Source organism: Apis florea, unplaced genomic scaffold (assembly GCF_048593485.1).
Source record: "Apis florea isolate Af1SG1 unplaced genomic scaffold, ASM4859348v1 contig_3803_pilon, whole genome shotgun sequence".
NCBI lineage: Eukaryota > Metazoa > Arthropoda > Insecta > Hymenoptera > Apidae > Apis > Apis florea.
Genome location: NW_028256864.1, coordinates 2,182,996 through 2,199,899, shown reverse-complemented (window position 1 = coordinate 2,199,899; position 16,904 = coordinate 2,182,996). Strand labels below are relative to the sequence as shown.

Sequence of the window (16,904 nt, the reverse complement as noted above, 5' to 3'; positions counted from 1 at the left end):
ATCGGTTTCAGTGTACGCTCGAAAACTGGAAACCTAACGAATAACTTCTACAGAATAAATTCTAATCTACCTTACACACCGAAAGCATCATTATGGCATTTTTCCATCGTGCCTTAAATTATCAGCAACGGAGAAACACGAATTTTTTTTTTTTTTTTTTTTTTTTACAATTAACAGATTAATAATACTCTATCGTATTGTTGCGCGAGTTGATGTCTCGTTTTCATTTGAAAATTGTCTCCTCTTCTTTCCCTTCCCTCCCCCATTCTACGAGATCTATTATTTGTACATCAAGAAAATATTTATCGCGTGTATTCTTTAACTATTTACGAAATTTAATACGAAGCTTCTTTCTTTGATCGTGAATTTTCAATTAAGTCAATTCTTAGAAGTAAGTCTTATCGTTAATTTTTAAAAAAAACTTTCTTCATCGAAGGCGAAGTAAAAGGTACTTTCTTTAATTGGGATATTTAAGAAATCTGACTTTTTAAGAATTATTATGTTAATATTGTGGATTGAATATCGCGTTAGCTCAAATATTCAAAGTAGAATCATTCAAGGCATCGGTGATGACGTAAATATTCATAAGAAGTATACAAATGTTCGATTAAATAATTATTTGATCTTTTTCACTGCGGATTTAAAAGCATGAAAATCAATTTTCTGTGAAAATTATAATAATTTTCAATAATGATTTTAATCAATCAGAATGATATTTTATTTATTCATTGAATAAATAATTGAGAAATTTGAATATTATAATTAAAATATTTTTTATTCTTTTAAAATTCTATCAAAAATTAAAACATATTAAAAATCATACAGAGTTTGTTGAACACATCCGCAGTGAAAGTGTTCGATTTACTTTGGCCCCTAATATGGGTGATTTCTAAAACCTTTTTCTCGCACCTCAATTTCTTTTTTTTTTTTTTTTTTTTTTTCATCGGGAAGACGATCCAATATCCTTTCGATTCATTCTGAAATTTTGTTTTCGATACACGCCCAACAGAGAAATTTATTTCTCATTGGAAATATTTGTGCTGCGCCAAGGACTTTAATTTTCCTCTTTGGACGAGTGATAAAATTCCTATACGGGGATCGAATAATATCGAAAACAATAAAATATTCACTTCGAACACATATATATTGTGCGCTCGTACGGAAACTGCACGAAGAGAACGCATGTTACAAATCGCCAATTGATCGATAATATTCCAATCGAATTCAACAACTCGACCGATTTGCTCGATTTGTCTCGACACGTAATAAAATCTGATGGATTAAAAACGATTATGCTCATCGAAGAAAAGAAAAGAAAAAAATAAATAAAGATCAGTCTTTCTGTTTAAAAAAATTTTATCAATCACAATTAAATCACTTGTACCCTTTGTTCTTATGTAGTTTGATTTAAAATACGATATCTTTGATCGTCAATTGTATTATTTCACATTTTTATAAAAGTATTATATAGCGATTAATCGAGTCGATGATCGTTTTTCGAAAAGCGTTCAATCAATTCGTTCGTAAACAGTGCGATACAGCTGAAGCGTTTGCACAATCGAAAACTGCACGATTTAGTTCGTCTCTTTTCATATCAGTCGATTTCACACAAAGAAATACACGTATGTCGGTCAATTTCACATAGAAGAATACACTTTTTATTGTTCCACAAACAACAACAACAACAAAGAATAATCAGCTTTTAACAGTTTTATATATACAGTGAACAATTCAGGGAAAAATTCTCAATGAATCTCAAATGAATTTATTCTACGTATAAAAAAGAAAAAAACGTAGAATCAAATTTCTTTTTTCTCGTTTAGATAGATTTTCGAGAATTGTCCCCGACAAACAGATCTCAAACGACCTCGAAAGAAAAATTTATTCCACCTTGTTTTTTAACCATATGCTTCCCGAACATTTTTATTACTCACTGCAATTAAACTCCATCCCCGACGTAAACGACGTCCACCAAGCGAATTCAACAATTGCCAAGAAACAATTGTTCCATCAAGCTCACATCGTGTCCCCGCGAAGGGAGACGTGATAATCATCGTGATTCAAAAAGAATCCTCGGCTTCGTCCGTGTCGATCAATGGCACCCTCTCGTAACGGAGCACGGTGCTCGCCCCAGACGCCTTAAACTGCTAAAGCGCCATGCTTTTGATCTCGTTCTCGTTCATCTGGCCTTGAGACGAGGAGGGTGTTGCCTCGACCAGCCCTTCGTCCTCGCCCTCGACCTCTTGCTTGTCCACGCAGTAGCGGCAACGCATCTTCGCGTCGTCGCCCACCTGCACCGATCGCGTTATCACGATCAGGGTGGTGAGGCTGATGACGAACAGGCCGGACGGCACGATGATGGCGATCAGCAATTCCGTCCGCGTTTTGTTCAGGTCGAAACGTGCCACGACTAGCAGTGAGTTATTCTGAAACAAATGGCATTAAGAAGTCGCGCGGGAAATATCGGGAATACTCCGAGGAAACGACGCACATCTGATCTCAGTTATGATTTTCTTCTCCAACATGTGGAAGCATACGTTGTGGGAAAATTAGAGATTTTCTTTAAAATTGTATTTCTAACGTTATTCTGAGAAGAAATTATTTCAGGATGGATTCGTGATTGTTAATCAATGCGTGTCCAGAATTTGTTTTGGTTATGAATTTTATTTTTTCAATTTTGAAAAGAGTTGGAGGAAAGTTGGAGATGTGTAAATTAGAATTGTATTTGTTTTATAATGGAATGAAAAGTCTTGGCGATGCTGCTCCTTTTTGAATTTTTTGAAAATGAGCGCACGATAAAATTAGAAAAATCTTTTACGCATCTTAATTATTTTTGTTTAATTATTTTGTGACAAATGGAGTTGGAAGTGATATAGCGGATGAACGTTGAGTAATCGTCCTTGTGATGGCTTGTGACTTGCAATAAACAACGCGCATATTCTTCGCTTATCCTTATCTACGATATCCTTCAAATTTTTGCAAGGTAATACGAGTTATTGTGGAACAAATTGTATAATTGCAATTGCTTCGATGACTGACTGTTAATAAATAGAAAACGATTTCATGCGATCTATTTTTATTATTTCGTTACGATTCTCTTTCAAATTTTTGAAAAGAAATGGAGGGCTGAACACCGAAAATTCTTATCTTATCTTTCGTAAATATTTTATTGGATAGAAATCTATTTTCTTTTATCGTATGCTATTTTCTTTTATCTTTCTTGTCAATTACACAATGGTAAATAAACTGTATCTTGATGACAATATCAATAAACTAGATTCAAATGATATTTACACTCTAATTATATTTATTGATTTCAAACGTATATACATATGTGTGCATAGTTATTTTATACTATGTCTGTTTTGATATGTATATTAGTATTGTATAATGATATACAATAATTTATGATTTCTTTCGTGCACTTGACTACGTCCCTTTATTGGGAAGAATGTTAAAAACATTGCAATGACGTTTTAAGAATGCGAAGGCATAGATACCGAGAGAAAAGCTTCTTAAGAAATTCAAGATCTAGGTTAGTAATGGAACGAATACTTAATGAAAAATGAAATAGCTTCCTCATAGAATTTTCTCTCTGTCGGTCACTTTGGTTTCTTTATATTCGCCCTATCTTTTTCAAAGGAATTCCACGTGAAATATAGTTTAATTTCAACGGACAATCTCTTTCATTAGATTTGTGGAATTTTTAAGATGTTTGAATAAATAATAAAAATTGTACAACGATCCAATTTTTATATATATATATATATTCCATTCTCACATTAGAAAAATTTCGTAGAAAAATATCAAGAAATAAATTATTATTCTTTGAAAAACAATAATTAAATATTATAACTTGGAATTCATATTTCATACATCAATCTTCGATTGCTAATTAATTATTATATGTTACACGCAATATTCGGATATTTCAAATATTATCTTCCATAATTTATTCCACATTATATCATGTATTCACCCGAAATATATCGACGAATAGTTTAACAGCAACGATCACGTTTGAAATATTTCATTTGAAACATTTTCAATGATGCAATCGCGCACGAGACGATATGAATAAAATATATATGCTGGTAGGTCCAGCATATTCACGAATCTTCACACGAAATTCGAGGCTTTCCGAATCATGAATCACGGGAAAATTTAGTGCAAAAATAATAATAATAATAATTAAATGCACTGCACTTCGTTGGATTCTGTAATTTAATTCACGAAAAAAAAAAAAAAAAAAAAGAAAAACAAACGAGAGAGTCGATCGTTAAAAATTGCCGTGACATTTCAGAGAATAATTTCAAGATTCAATTAAGGAAAACCGAACGAGGAACGCGGCAAAGGAATGTATTTTTCATTGAAAAAAAATAGAAATGAAAGATACAAAAGTGGTGGGCAAAACAGAATTTCACTCGAATCGTTCATTAAATCTCCTGCTGCCTTGTTTCGAATAAAATAATCATTGCATAACTAGTTTCATGTATATATATATATTCGTAGAAAAATTAGAAGACGTTTTCATTGTGGTAATTTTTGTTCGTTGTTGCATGCTAAAGTGATAATTTAATTTCGAGAAAATTTATTGTAATTCTAGTTGCGTAATTTTTCCCTCGACTAAAAGTTTCATTTCGTTCTATATCCATTCTATGAAAGTTATGTAACGACTTGAAACGTAGCGAATGGTATTATCAAGTTCGAAATTTGATTAGACGGAGATGAAAGCATCGAGTTGTTTTTCTAATGGAATTAATCTATTGTAGCGCCACGAGCACACTGGATATATTTTGTTTCGAGCTTTATAAAGCTTCTTAAAATAATATTTGTTTTAGAGTTAAAGTAAAGGCAAGAAATGATACAATTTTTTTTTTTTTTTCCGTTTTAATAACAGATATCAAAAATATTATTAGAAATCTCTTTATGAAATTGTTCCTTGTAGTTTTCTCATAAATCAGAAAATTACGTAAATTATGAAACACTCTTTTTAAATTGAAACTCATGCAAAAATGGTAGCTCGAAGCAACAGGTTCTTAATTTAACATTGCAGAAATATTCACGGAATATCTAAATACATTTACCGATAAAAATTAAACGACAAATTTATCTTATATTTTTTTATCCTCTGAGATGAATAGATTGATAACTAAAAATAACGTAGAGAAATAAACAATATAATTATTTTTTAAATATATATGCAATAAATACTAATTAAAGATTACAAGATAGAAAGAAACTCGTATCGATTTGTCTCTTGTAACTTTTGTAAGCGAATATATCTAAATAAATTACACATTATACAAAAAAAAAAAATTAGTTTAACTTTCAAAACAATGAAATTCAAAGAAGAATTGGGATACCTTGTTGTAGTAACAGGGATATCTACTCTGCGCCGTCTGATTGTCGCCATCTCGGCCGTGAGTGGCGAGGAAATCTTTACATTCCCCTTTTAGGGTATTGACGCAACCCTCGAAATTGATGTAGAGGCGAGAACTGTTGTAGATCGTGAGGGATCGTTGCGCAGGTACATAGATATTCGTAGGATCCACTGGATATTGCAAACTCTTCTCGTATATGTTCAGAAAACTCGTGAAGTTGATGGTCGGTTGAGGTAATGGGATCTCCTTTAACAAGGTGCCGTTCACGCAGTCCTGTGTCCTACGAAAGAGAGAGAGAGAAAAACACGATCTACGAAACGAGATTTAAGATATCGAGAAAACGGGGTCCTATCCTTTCGAGAATGATAAATTTTTGATGAATATTTACGAAACGAAAGATTGATCGTAAAAGGAATAATGTTTTATATAGGAATAAAAAGATTCTCGTAGAACTTATTTTACATATATTTTATAAGAAGAAGTTTTCTAGTTTTTTCGATAGAGAGAATTTTTTTGAGAATTGGAATGTAAATAAGAATATAAAAAAAAAACTTTATTATCCTTGAATATAAAGCGTACTTATTTCTTGGACGATTTTATTATTTTTTTTTATCGTTTATGTAACAAAGAACGAATCCAAATAGCATATTTTTATCAGATATTTATTATACGTGAGCTCGATTGATATTTTTTATAAATGGATACATCGTATACATGCATATGAATGCTTGTAACATTGTAGAATATAATATATTGTTCGTATCAGAAAACAATGTTACCTACGATTTTCCATCTTATATTTTTCTTTAAGTTATTATTGTTGCAACATTTTCATTCTCGTGCCGCATTTCGTTTTAAAAACAAATTGTCGAGGAGGATCCCTGCCTATCTTTTTCGATAAAACCTTACTTTCGTGAATAAAATTCGTTCCGAGAAAAATCTCGTGTTCCTCGATCGCGAGTGCACATTTCTCGAAACGACCATTTTTTATAGGATGTTTCATTGTAAAATTTTTCCCCGCTTGTCGATCGTTTCGCCCTCTCGTGTGGGCGTTCATCGATGTAAAAGGAGAGGAAATATCGAAATAAAAGAAACGCGAAGAAAAACTTGAAGATAGAAGTGAATCGGGGGATAGAGCCGCAGGATCAATGGTTGCCATGGAAATACCCTCGTTGGCGTCTTCTAAACCCTATGAAGGAAAATGCATGTACACCACGTGTCCGTGAGAAGTAAAAGAAATTTTGTAGGGATACAATTGTATTGTACAATTAAAGGAGAATTGCAATAGGCTCTGTTCGAATAAATTAACCTTTAATCTTATAGTTTATCGCGATAAAGCTCGCGAGGGACAAAGCTCGAGAAAAATTGGTATTCAACCGATCTTTATCGACCAAAATTTTTCATTTAATTTTCGATTTCGATTAAAGATCGAATACAATGATATAATTCAACATGAATTTCAATTTATTAATTCGCATAGAATCGTGTATGAAAGTGAATGCGATTCAAACACGAACGAATATGAATTATAAGAATAATTCTCTTTTTTTGCACATGCGTTATTTCACGCTCAAATAATTTTCAATCGGGGGCTTTGCAGATCATTCTAAGAACGTTGGTGGAATCCAATATTGATTTCGTAAAGGGTAGCATTGGAACATTATCGTACAGGTTTATAGAATTAAACGTGGAATCCAGCTTCTCATTTATTCATTGTAAACTTTCTTCTCTTATCTCGTCGTTCATTTTTTTTTTTTTTTTTGAGAACTTGGAAATCATAAATATGAAAAAAGAAATATGAAAGGAATGTGCAAAATACACGAGAAGAACTTTGTCCATTTGCAAGCATTGATTTCAATACGACGTGAAGTATTATCAAAGTCTTCGAGTCGTTTTCTTCGTTATCAGATTCATTCAGACAAAATATTAGAAATATTTTTTCTTCTACTTTTATTTTTTACTCTTTTCTTCCCTGATTAAAAAAGTCAGGTTTACGTTTGATTTTTGCTCGTCCCCATTCGATATTTATTCAAACTTTTTTAATTTGATAGTTAATATCATTTCTCATTATATTGAATTGTAAAACTTTTTCTTAAAATTATATCATTTTAACACTTATTTAAGTTGACGTATATTGAATTAAATCTATTATATTTAACACATACGCGCGACTGTTTGCACTCTCACGTCTTAATTACGTCGTCAGACAGCTCTCGAGCTTGCTTGAAAGCGCTATATACAATCCTTTCGCCGGATTTGCATTCGAAATCTCGGTTGTCGCGATAAAATGGCGTCATTAAGTAGTATCGACTCAACTACTGGCACGACAGCATGCAACAGTTTAATTCCTTGTTATTAGAACTCGAAGTTATGTCATCGTGGTCATTTTAACTATTTGCTCTTTGCTTTTATATATAAGAAGTTAAATTTTTAATTATGAATTTTAATGGGTTGGGATTTAATTAAATTAAAATGTTTTTCAAATACCGAACGAAATGCAAAGAGAGAGAGAGAGAGAGAGAGAGAGAATGAAAACATGTAAATGAAAGGAAAGATTTATAAAATATTCAACAAAAGATACTTCCCAGAATTAACTTCATCATATTTTAAATTTTATTCACGAACAGCTATTTATTTATTTTTTACATCGAAGACCAATTAAAATTTACTTTGCAACAACAATCTACTCTTATTTTTATAATAATTACACTTCAATTTCTCAAATAGTTTAATTTCAAAAATATTAATCCTTTTCATTAGCAACAAATTTGTTTTTTTTTTTTTTTAAAGATGTTCAAATTTGATTTAAAAATTATGGAAACCGAAATAAAACTTCGACTACTAATAAGAATTAATAATCACAAGTTTAACGTTTTATCAAATTCAAACAAAATTCATGTCGAATAAAATTTCAACTATTTGCATAATTATTAATAATCCTCGACTAACACTCACCTTAAGTCGTTCATCTTCTTGTCCACCGCCAAACAGCTAACAATAATGCTCCCGTTTCGATCCTCCCAAAATTGGTCAGGCGTGGCTAACCTGACGCCAGGCAGATTTCCATTCGCTTTGTTCAGCGCCAGGCCGCGTTCGCATTTCGCTGTGACGATGTTGTCATCCTGCATAAGGAACACGTTCACATCCGACGTGACGATATCGGGACAATAACGATCGCAGCTGAACGGGCTCTTGATTTTCGTGCATCTCGAGTTGTGACAGCTGAAGAAGCCGTTCAGTTTCATGTTGTCCTTCTCGCTGTCCACGACAATGCCATCAGCCTTGTAATGGCACAACATCAACTCGCTTATGTTTATGCAGTGGCCAAGGCTGCAGTTAAATAAGCCGGAAAGCACGCTGCATTCACTGCCGTTGTTGCAATTGTATTTTTTAAGAGAAGCCGTGTTCACCTGAAAAGAGATTAAAAAAGGGAGTTGCTTTGGTTTCAATGATTCGAATTATATCACGTCAAAATTTCGTTTTAGGTTAGAAAAGTCACGCGATCACTTCTCTTCATTCTCACGCAGAAGAAACTCACTCGGGTGTCATTTATATTCCTCCATTTGACGTGTGTTTCTTTTGGATAGAAATTTTATGATTGATGTATATATATATATCTAATTCTATATTAGCTTCATTACCATTGTCACGTTTCATATAAGCTCTTGGATAAATGAAAAAATCAAATTTTCAACTTCATAATTCTTAGCTTCCATTATAGAATAATAAAAAATTCAATTTCTTCTTTTTTTTCCCTCTTTTGTTCACACTTACTTTACAAAAATTCATAGGAATTCGTGAAAAAATGTTCGATCTTCGGATCACGATGTTTATAAAAGTAAAAATTTTCTGCATCGTTGCGAACAAAAAATTCAAACAAATCCGCGAAAAACGGTTTTATTTTGAATCACGATGCGTGAGAGATGATCGATAAAAGGTGTGGCAGGCGAGTAGGATACGCCATTAGAAAGTAATTCAAGACGAAGCCGATCGTGAAAGCGTTACGTATTGGATAACCAAGTTAGCGCATCGAAGCAATTGGTTCGCCTATCTGTGTTCATTACATTAGTATTTCATTATATTAATTTAGATCAGCATCGACGTATTTACAGCTTTATCATCCATTTAACAGCAAAACAACGCGTTTGCAGCACGAAAACCATTTTTACAAACAAATTTTAAAATTTCAATCCAAATTCTTTCTTTCATTTTCTCATCTCTATACAGATTTACATAATGCAATTGGATTCTTGAATTTTATTAATTTTTCAACGATCGTATTTGTCAATTTCTAATTATCAAGTGTGTTGTTATAGATATTTCTCTGATTTGTAACAGTTGTAGAATTCGCAAAATACAGTTTTAACAATATGAATAAATCGATACTTTTGTCTGCTGACTATCGGCTATTTAATGGGCAATGATTTTAATTCTTGGAAATATTGTTCGCGTTTACTTCCGTCAAAAAAATTCCGAACAACGAACATTTTCACATCAAATACAATCAGTCATCTGTACTCGATGCCATTCTCTCTTTTTGCACTTTTTTTACAAATGCGGATAATCTTTTTAGAACGCGCCCCTATTCACGTTTAACTCTTTTTATCTATTTTCTTTTTTCACAAAATATTTCAGAATTATATTACAATGAAATCGAAAGAAGAATAAAATTTCGTTGAAAAATCTTTGTTGAATATATCAAAAAAACAATATCAAGGAACAGTAGTAAAGTATTGAATTGCCTTGTGAATTATTAGAATTCAATTTTCTCGAAATTTTTCGTTTATTTTTTAAACGAATCAATAGAATTAATTTCTTATGATATTATCCGATTCTTCTCGGAAGATTGTTGTATCCTCCTTTTCGATTCACTTTCGCATACAAAATCACTCTTTTGCACCGTCCATCGTGCGTGGTAACGAAAATTCCGGGTCATAAAATGGCACGAGAGGGTTAAAACGCTCTCCATCTCTCCTCTCACTGGTGTAATCAGATTTTTTCCCCCCGTTAATTCCATTAGAGCAACGTTCATCGAACTACTTGTACTCGGATTAATTAAAGACGCGGCTGCCCTTTGTGCGAGCTGTTCCATCGATTTTCTCGGCGAGAGAAACGCGCGAAAGATCCGAGAAATTTTCACGGTGGCGAAAACGATCGTCGAACGAACACCAATTCGAACGATAAAGAAGGGGAAAAAGAAAAAAGAAAAAAGGAAAAAAAACGACAAGTGGGCGAGAGAAATGGACTTTGAAGTTGACAACGATGGGAATAAAATTCTGAAAAAGTCGAGTCCATCGTCGATAACGGTGATCTTCGCGGATGGCGTTCGTTCGAACCTTTTATCGCGTGCATTTGATCACTTCCGGTTGGTATTGTTGGCCGCGGAACAAACGAAGAAAATGGAGGTCTGAAGCCAACGCGTTCGACGCGCGGGAAATAACGAGATTGCAATTTCTCTAATTACTTCGCGAGCGGAGCTAATACTGAAACGGGAGAAAGAGCACGTTGAGAGTAAAGCCTCGTGGCCTTATTTGTTCGGCGGGGGGAAAGGATATTTTTAGAACAGAAAAAAAGAAAAAAAAAACGCTCAGACACACCTATTTCATAGTTCATAGTCATAGATATAATAATGGAAAATTGTTGGGATCTTAGCAATTTTCTGCCGATCCGTAAAATTTATTCTTCAGCACGATGCTGCGGGAAGCACAGTTCTGGGAGAACGTTATTCAGATCAATTTATTCCGCGCCGCATCTCTCCAGAGAGATGGAACTATTTGCTCGTTCGAGGCGTGTTACACTTACTAGTAAGAGGAATTCGGGAAGATTATTACGCGGAGAGATGCTTGGACGAAACGGGAAGATCGATGTGTGAAAAATTTAAAGAACGTTTGGAGGATATAGAAAAACGTGTTTTAGCCTTTCTCACTTTTGTCTCAATTTTGATAACTCTAAGTAAACTTGATTGAACACAGTCTATCCGCTTATTATAAAAAAAAAAATGTTCGATAATTCAAATAATGAGAATGTAACTAAAAATTAAATTTTCATTTTTTATATCGTACACTTTGTAGAATTAAAAATTTATATTTGTATAACAAAGATTAAAATGAGTTTCTTACAATTCCTTAAAACTCTTTGGCTCGTTCTATTCCATTATAATAAGAAAATTAAACTTGTAAATATACATTTTCTTATACATTAATATAATTAAATTATATTAATATAAGGTTGTCGTGGATGTAACGAGATATTGACCATTTAACTGCATAAATGTAAAGTTTGATATGCGTTTTATCGGAATAACTTTTTTATCGCAAAGCAGTTTATAACGTGGGGCGCATGTGAATTAAAGGAGCATGTGAACTGGTCGTAAAACGTGTCTGACCGTATACGCTCTTATTCCCCTTACACGCTATTCCATCCTATTAGTTTAAATCTATCATCGATTTCTCGTCGATTTCCGGCCGATATATAAAAAAACAATATTTCGATAAAATTGTATATTGAAATTTTATATATATATATAAAAAATTCACCAACGAGAAATCAAAAATCGAGGTATCCAGTGACTGACCTGCGGGCAAGATATGCTGCTGAATTTCGTGCAATTTTCGAAAACGATGTCTGTCCCATTCCTTCTTACGGTCGCGTGGATCTGAGGGCAGAATCCTGTGGTTCTTGTCAAGCACCACTCCCCGCAACTCGCCCAACCGCAATTATTAGTTAAGGTGGTGTTAACGGTTTGGCACATGACCGGATCGGGATCGATCCCCGCGTGAAAAGCTCTGGAAATTAATTGAGCCCCCGTCGTTAATATTTTCGCCTGGGAGTGGTTTTGAATTTTGCATGACGGCCGCGCGAGGGATACTCCCTCACGCCGATGAATTTGTTGATATCGCGTTAATATCCGACGTACGTAGTTTCGAAAGATATTTTTTTTTCTTTTTTTTTTTTTTTTTTTTTTTGCGACCGAACATCGAAAATAGATATAGGAAATGTGTAGCGGATCGATCACGTAATATATGATTCATAACGGGTAGAGAAGATTAAGAGGAGGCATTTTGCAATGTAAAACCTCAACTTTGACCTATGCGTTGAATGATATTACACGAATGATCGTGATCGAACGTTCCTCGAATTGCGAAGATTTATCGTTAGATTATCGCGTTGTAACGAATTGCCCTGGCAAATTACATCGGCCATGGTGTGTCCATGTGTATTAGCAAATTATTGCGATTAATCTTTTAAATTATTGACATTATCCTTTGGTGGCTTTCGAGGAATAACGGAAAAAGGAGAAATTACCAGTGTGGTATGGATTTGTTCAATTATAAATACACGCGAATATTTCTTTTTTTCGTGCTATCATCGGGATATCTGTAATACAACTTTAGTTTTAATACTCACTCTACTCTTTTTCTTTTTATCTTATCTCGTTTTTACTTTAACGATTCGCAAAATAATAAACTCAAATTATCAGTTGTGAAATAAATAGCGTGGTAATTGAGCAATTAGAATAAAAATTGCAACATCTTGGATAGATATTGCACCGACAATAGATACACGTTACTGGAACGGAAATAATAAAAAAAGGAAAAAAGAAAAATAAGAGAATCGATCTTCTTTTATTAATTTCTTCTAATTCTTGAATAACAACATGAATAAATTCGAGATTCGACATTTTCTAAAATCATAATTCACTTCGACACAAGAATTTCCCGCTTCCACTTCGAGGGTTAAAAGAGCTCGGGATCATAGAGCGCGAGTTATAGATTTCCCGTGGAAATTGAGGCCGGACAAAGTCGTAACTTAATTACTATCGGCCTTGGCCAATTAATCGATGCAAAGCCTTGTCCGTTTACCTGTGGGACGGCATATAGATCGCCACGCTTAGATAAACCAACGCGACACAACTGATCACAATGGTGAACTGACAGAAGCAGATACTCCCGCATATCCTGCGATCCTGTTCCGGTATCAGCCGGCGTTTATGCTTTCGACCCATCGCGAGCCAACCAATCGGACACCTGCCACTTTCCACCCTTCCTCTTCCCAACGCTAATTTCTGAACGAATTAACCCAAGTCTCTTCTCTCGTCAAGTTTGGACCCGTTTCAAGCCCGACGATTTCTCGGCTCGCTCGTCACGAATCGTTCTCTCTTCGACAGGGGCCAATTCTCTGTTTTTTCGTCGTCGACAAAACGTCCACAGTTCATCGAGATTCGTTCGTGGGATCGGTCTTTGAGGAGGCGATGACGGCTGTCTGTTTAGACTCGCTTCCTGGAAAGAAAACGCAATCTATATCAGTTGTGACGTTGATCGATACGGATTGTTGATGCGTCTTAAGAGAGATGTAAATTTTTTTCTTTTTTTTTTTTGTACTTTAACAAGCTTCTTTTGAGAATATGAATTATTAATATTGAAATTTAATTATTTATGCAGTAAAATAGATATTTATATTAGGTCGTAGGTTATTCTAGCGTTAAAATATTGAATGGATTAATGTTCCTTGTACAAATATAATAGAAAGCTTGGTAAGTGATAACGTTATTTCGTTTCAATTTTTATTTCTTTTATTCCTCTCTGAAATATAAAATGACGATTTTTGATCAATATTTTTTCTTATTTAAAAAAAAAAAAATAATACTTCGCAACAATATGCACGTTAGATATATATATAAGAAATATACATTTAGTCTACTTCCCAAATTTAATCATCTCATCTTCTAAAACAAATATTCACAAATTCACTTAATCCATCAATCATTGAGGAGAGATTTATTACAATTAACCCATGAAAATTGACCCATTATCCTCGTCAGTTGTCTCGTTTTAAATCGCAAAAGGGCGGATGGTTATTTCCATCTATCGGTTAATTACTTTCGCGCGAAAGGATCGAGAAACAAGGTATGGAGAGATCTGTAATTTAATTTACGATTCCGGATATTCCATGAATTATTCTCGAGGAAAGTTTCCCTCGGTTCTTGAATTTTCCAAGCCTTCGATCCCGTTCCACAACAGGTGTCTCAAGCGAGGAATATTCTTCTCGGAAACACGATTTATCGATTCTACAAAAATTCTACCGACTCGAATCCTCTATCTTCTTCGTGTCCCCTGGATCGAAGCACGCTCCTATAAAATAAAAAAAGAAGTTCGTCCTCGGTTTAAGTGATATCACTCCAAGTATGAAAGGTCGCGTGGAGCATTGATTTTCCGGTTATGTAAGGTGGTTGATTTTACATAAATGTCCGGCACGATCGAACACGTACGCGAAAAAACATCATCGGTCGCTTCGCCATGTTGGATAAATAAAATTGAAGTAAAATTTCGACGAAAGTGTAGAACAACGCACAAGCTTGAAACTTTCTATCGATTTAGCTTGGAAGCTCTCCGTTTTACACGCGGTGGTCCCCTCGTTGAGGAATCATATCGCGATGCTCTCGTAGCCTTTCGGCCAATCGATTTTCGACTCATCGTTCCTACGAATCCTCGTGAATATCAAAGAATATCTCGGAAATTATCGATTCGAAAGAACAAGTGTGCGTGTGTGAGGAACGCCCGTTTCCACGAATGTTCGTATTTTTCGTGAAACGAAGGGAAACATTCGTATTGATAGGGAAAAAGAAATGGATTTTGGGGGAGGTTGTGGAAATTTTCCTCGGCTTGTTTGTGAAATAGGAATTGATTTTATGGATTTATTTATTTATATGATTCTAAAATTATTGCCTAGACAAATTACGTATCTCGAGATCTTTTTTTTTTTTTTTTTTTTTTTACTTGGCGCTACTACCGGCGTATCAAATTTAACGCTGTTAAGGCAATTACCGGATTTTAACTTTATTAGGTGCAGCGTTAGTGTAAACAGATGCACTCCATCGGATGACGTGCAATTAGATACTCGTAATCCTATTACAGCGTAAGGGACGATCGCTTAACGGCCATTCGAAAATAATACATATCGATTCATGGAAACTTTCAAACTCTGATAAACTGTACTGTGCATCCTAAGGTTTCTTGAGTATTCTCACGCGAACATGATCTGACGATGCTTAAGGTTGATTTCGAAGGGAATTTGAAAAGGCCAATCGTTGTCAGTGTACGCGAATATTTATGATTCGTGTGATGCGATGATCTATCTCTTTGAGATTTTCGATTCCAAAGTATAGATGCAAAAATCTAATGATAGCACGATAGAGCTAATTTTGCTGTATATTTTCTAAAATAAAAAATAGATAGGTGTAAAAAAAGATCGATGTAAGATTGTATAATAGCTAATAAATCTATTCTTAAGCGTTGAAAAATTGAACTTTTCCTTTTTTTATCGAAGGCATCCGCTTGGATGAAAATTACCGGCGATGAACTTTGATTATAATTATAGCAATAAAATTTTAATCCAATACAGATAAAAAAAAGTAATGCAAATAAATATCATTACACATCGATCCGGGGAAAGATATTTAAAAATGAATTTAATATTAACGAGTTAATTTAGAAACGAAATTATTTTATATATCTATCGTATTCTATACTTGTCTATTATATTGATATGAGATACATGAAAATTCAAACACGCGATTAATATAAACTTTGAATCCTACAAACTATTAGGGACAGCAAATACGTTCTCTAAACGGTGTTACAACAACACAATTTACTATGAAAACGTGTCCACGATATACGTTTCATCGTTTACTTTTAAGTCTATCGAGACTTTTGAGACTTAAATGTCACATATTCAGTCGAGGACGTCCTAGTGAATACCATTTCTTTTTTTATTTTTAGAAATCGACTTGACTTCTCTATATCCAGGTCCAAACTACGTATCAATATTAAACAAGAAACCAAGAACAGGGTTTCCAATTATAATTTGCATCGAGCACGATCAAACAACGTGGTAAAATTAAATTAAATACAAAAAATTCCACTTATTATTATATTCATACGTAAATTTTACCTGCTCCTCGGCAGCAAATCACCGATACCACTTGAAATCCACCAAAATTCACTCGTATTGTTCCCTCGCGCGGCGATATCGCGCGATATCCCTCGATATCTATCGATATCGGCTCGCTCGCGGGCAAAAATCTTCTCACTTTCAGACACGAGAGATCGAGACGAAATATATCGGTCAATAACGATATGCACCGAATTCCGGATTCTCATTTCCATCCATCTTCCTCGATGTCATTGCTTCTTTCCCCGTGGTGCGTTGACATACAATGTCTCCGGTTCGGTATGTCAGCGTCGAACGACCACGAGGCAATCCGGATGACTGTTTGAAAACAAGTCTGCCCGTCGAGTGTATGGCTGGCCAGCTCTCCCATACCCGAGTTTGCGCACCGCGTTTATGGTGGCTCTCCGATGTGGAAGAACGATACGCAGAAGAGCCACCCTCGAAACGACTGTTTCTCCTTAACGAAGTAAGACTTCGTGTGTGGATAAGCTGATTAATTGGAAGCGGATTATATGTCGATTTGCTGACATTTTGAGTACGTATTCGAGAATGTTGATGAATGGTGGT

The 16,904-nt window shown here is 34.4% G+C and overlaps 2 protein-coding genes across 4 annotated transcripts in view; one reads left to right on the top strand and one right to left on the bottom strand.

Annotated features, from left to right (window-relative positions):
* Positions 1 to 16,904, top strand: part of LOC100863240 (temperature-induced paralytic E) — an 86,198-nt gene that overhangs the window by 8,640 nt on the left and 60,654 nt on the right. The gene's annotated exons all lie outside the window — the stretch shown is intronic.
* Teh4 (tipE homolog 4 phospholipid transfer protein) lies at positions 1,919 to 16,685 on the bottom strand. Its single transcript, XM_031919536.2, has 6 exons — positions 16,338 to 16,685; positions 13,247 to 13,663; positions 11,959 to 12,169; positions 8,340 to 8,794; positions 5,367 to 5,664; positions 1,919 to 2,426 (listed from the first exon to the last, which is right to left on the bottom strand). Exons 2-6 carry the CDS (start codon positions 13,387 to 13,389, stop codon positions 2,148 to 2,150), a joined length of 1,386 nt encoding a protein of 461 aa, XP_031775396.1. The 5' UTR covers positions 13,390 to 13,663; positions 16,338 to 16,685; the 3' UTR covers positions 1,919 to 2,147.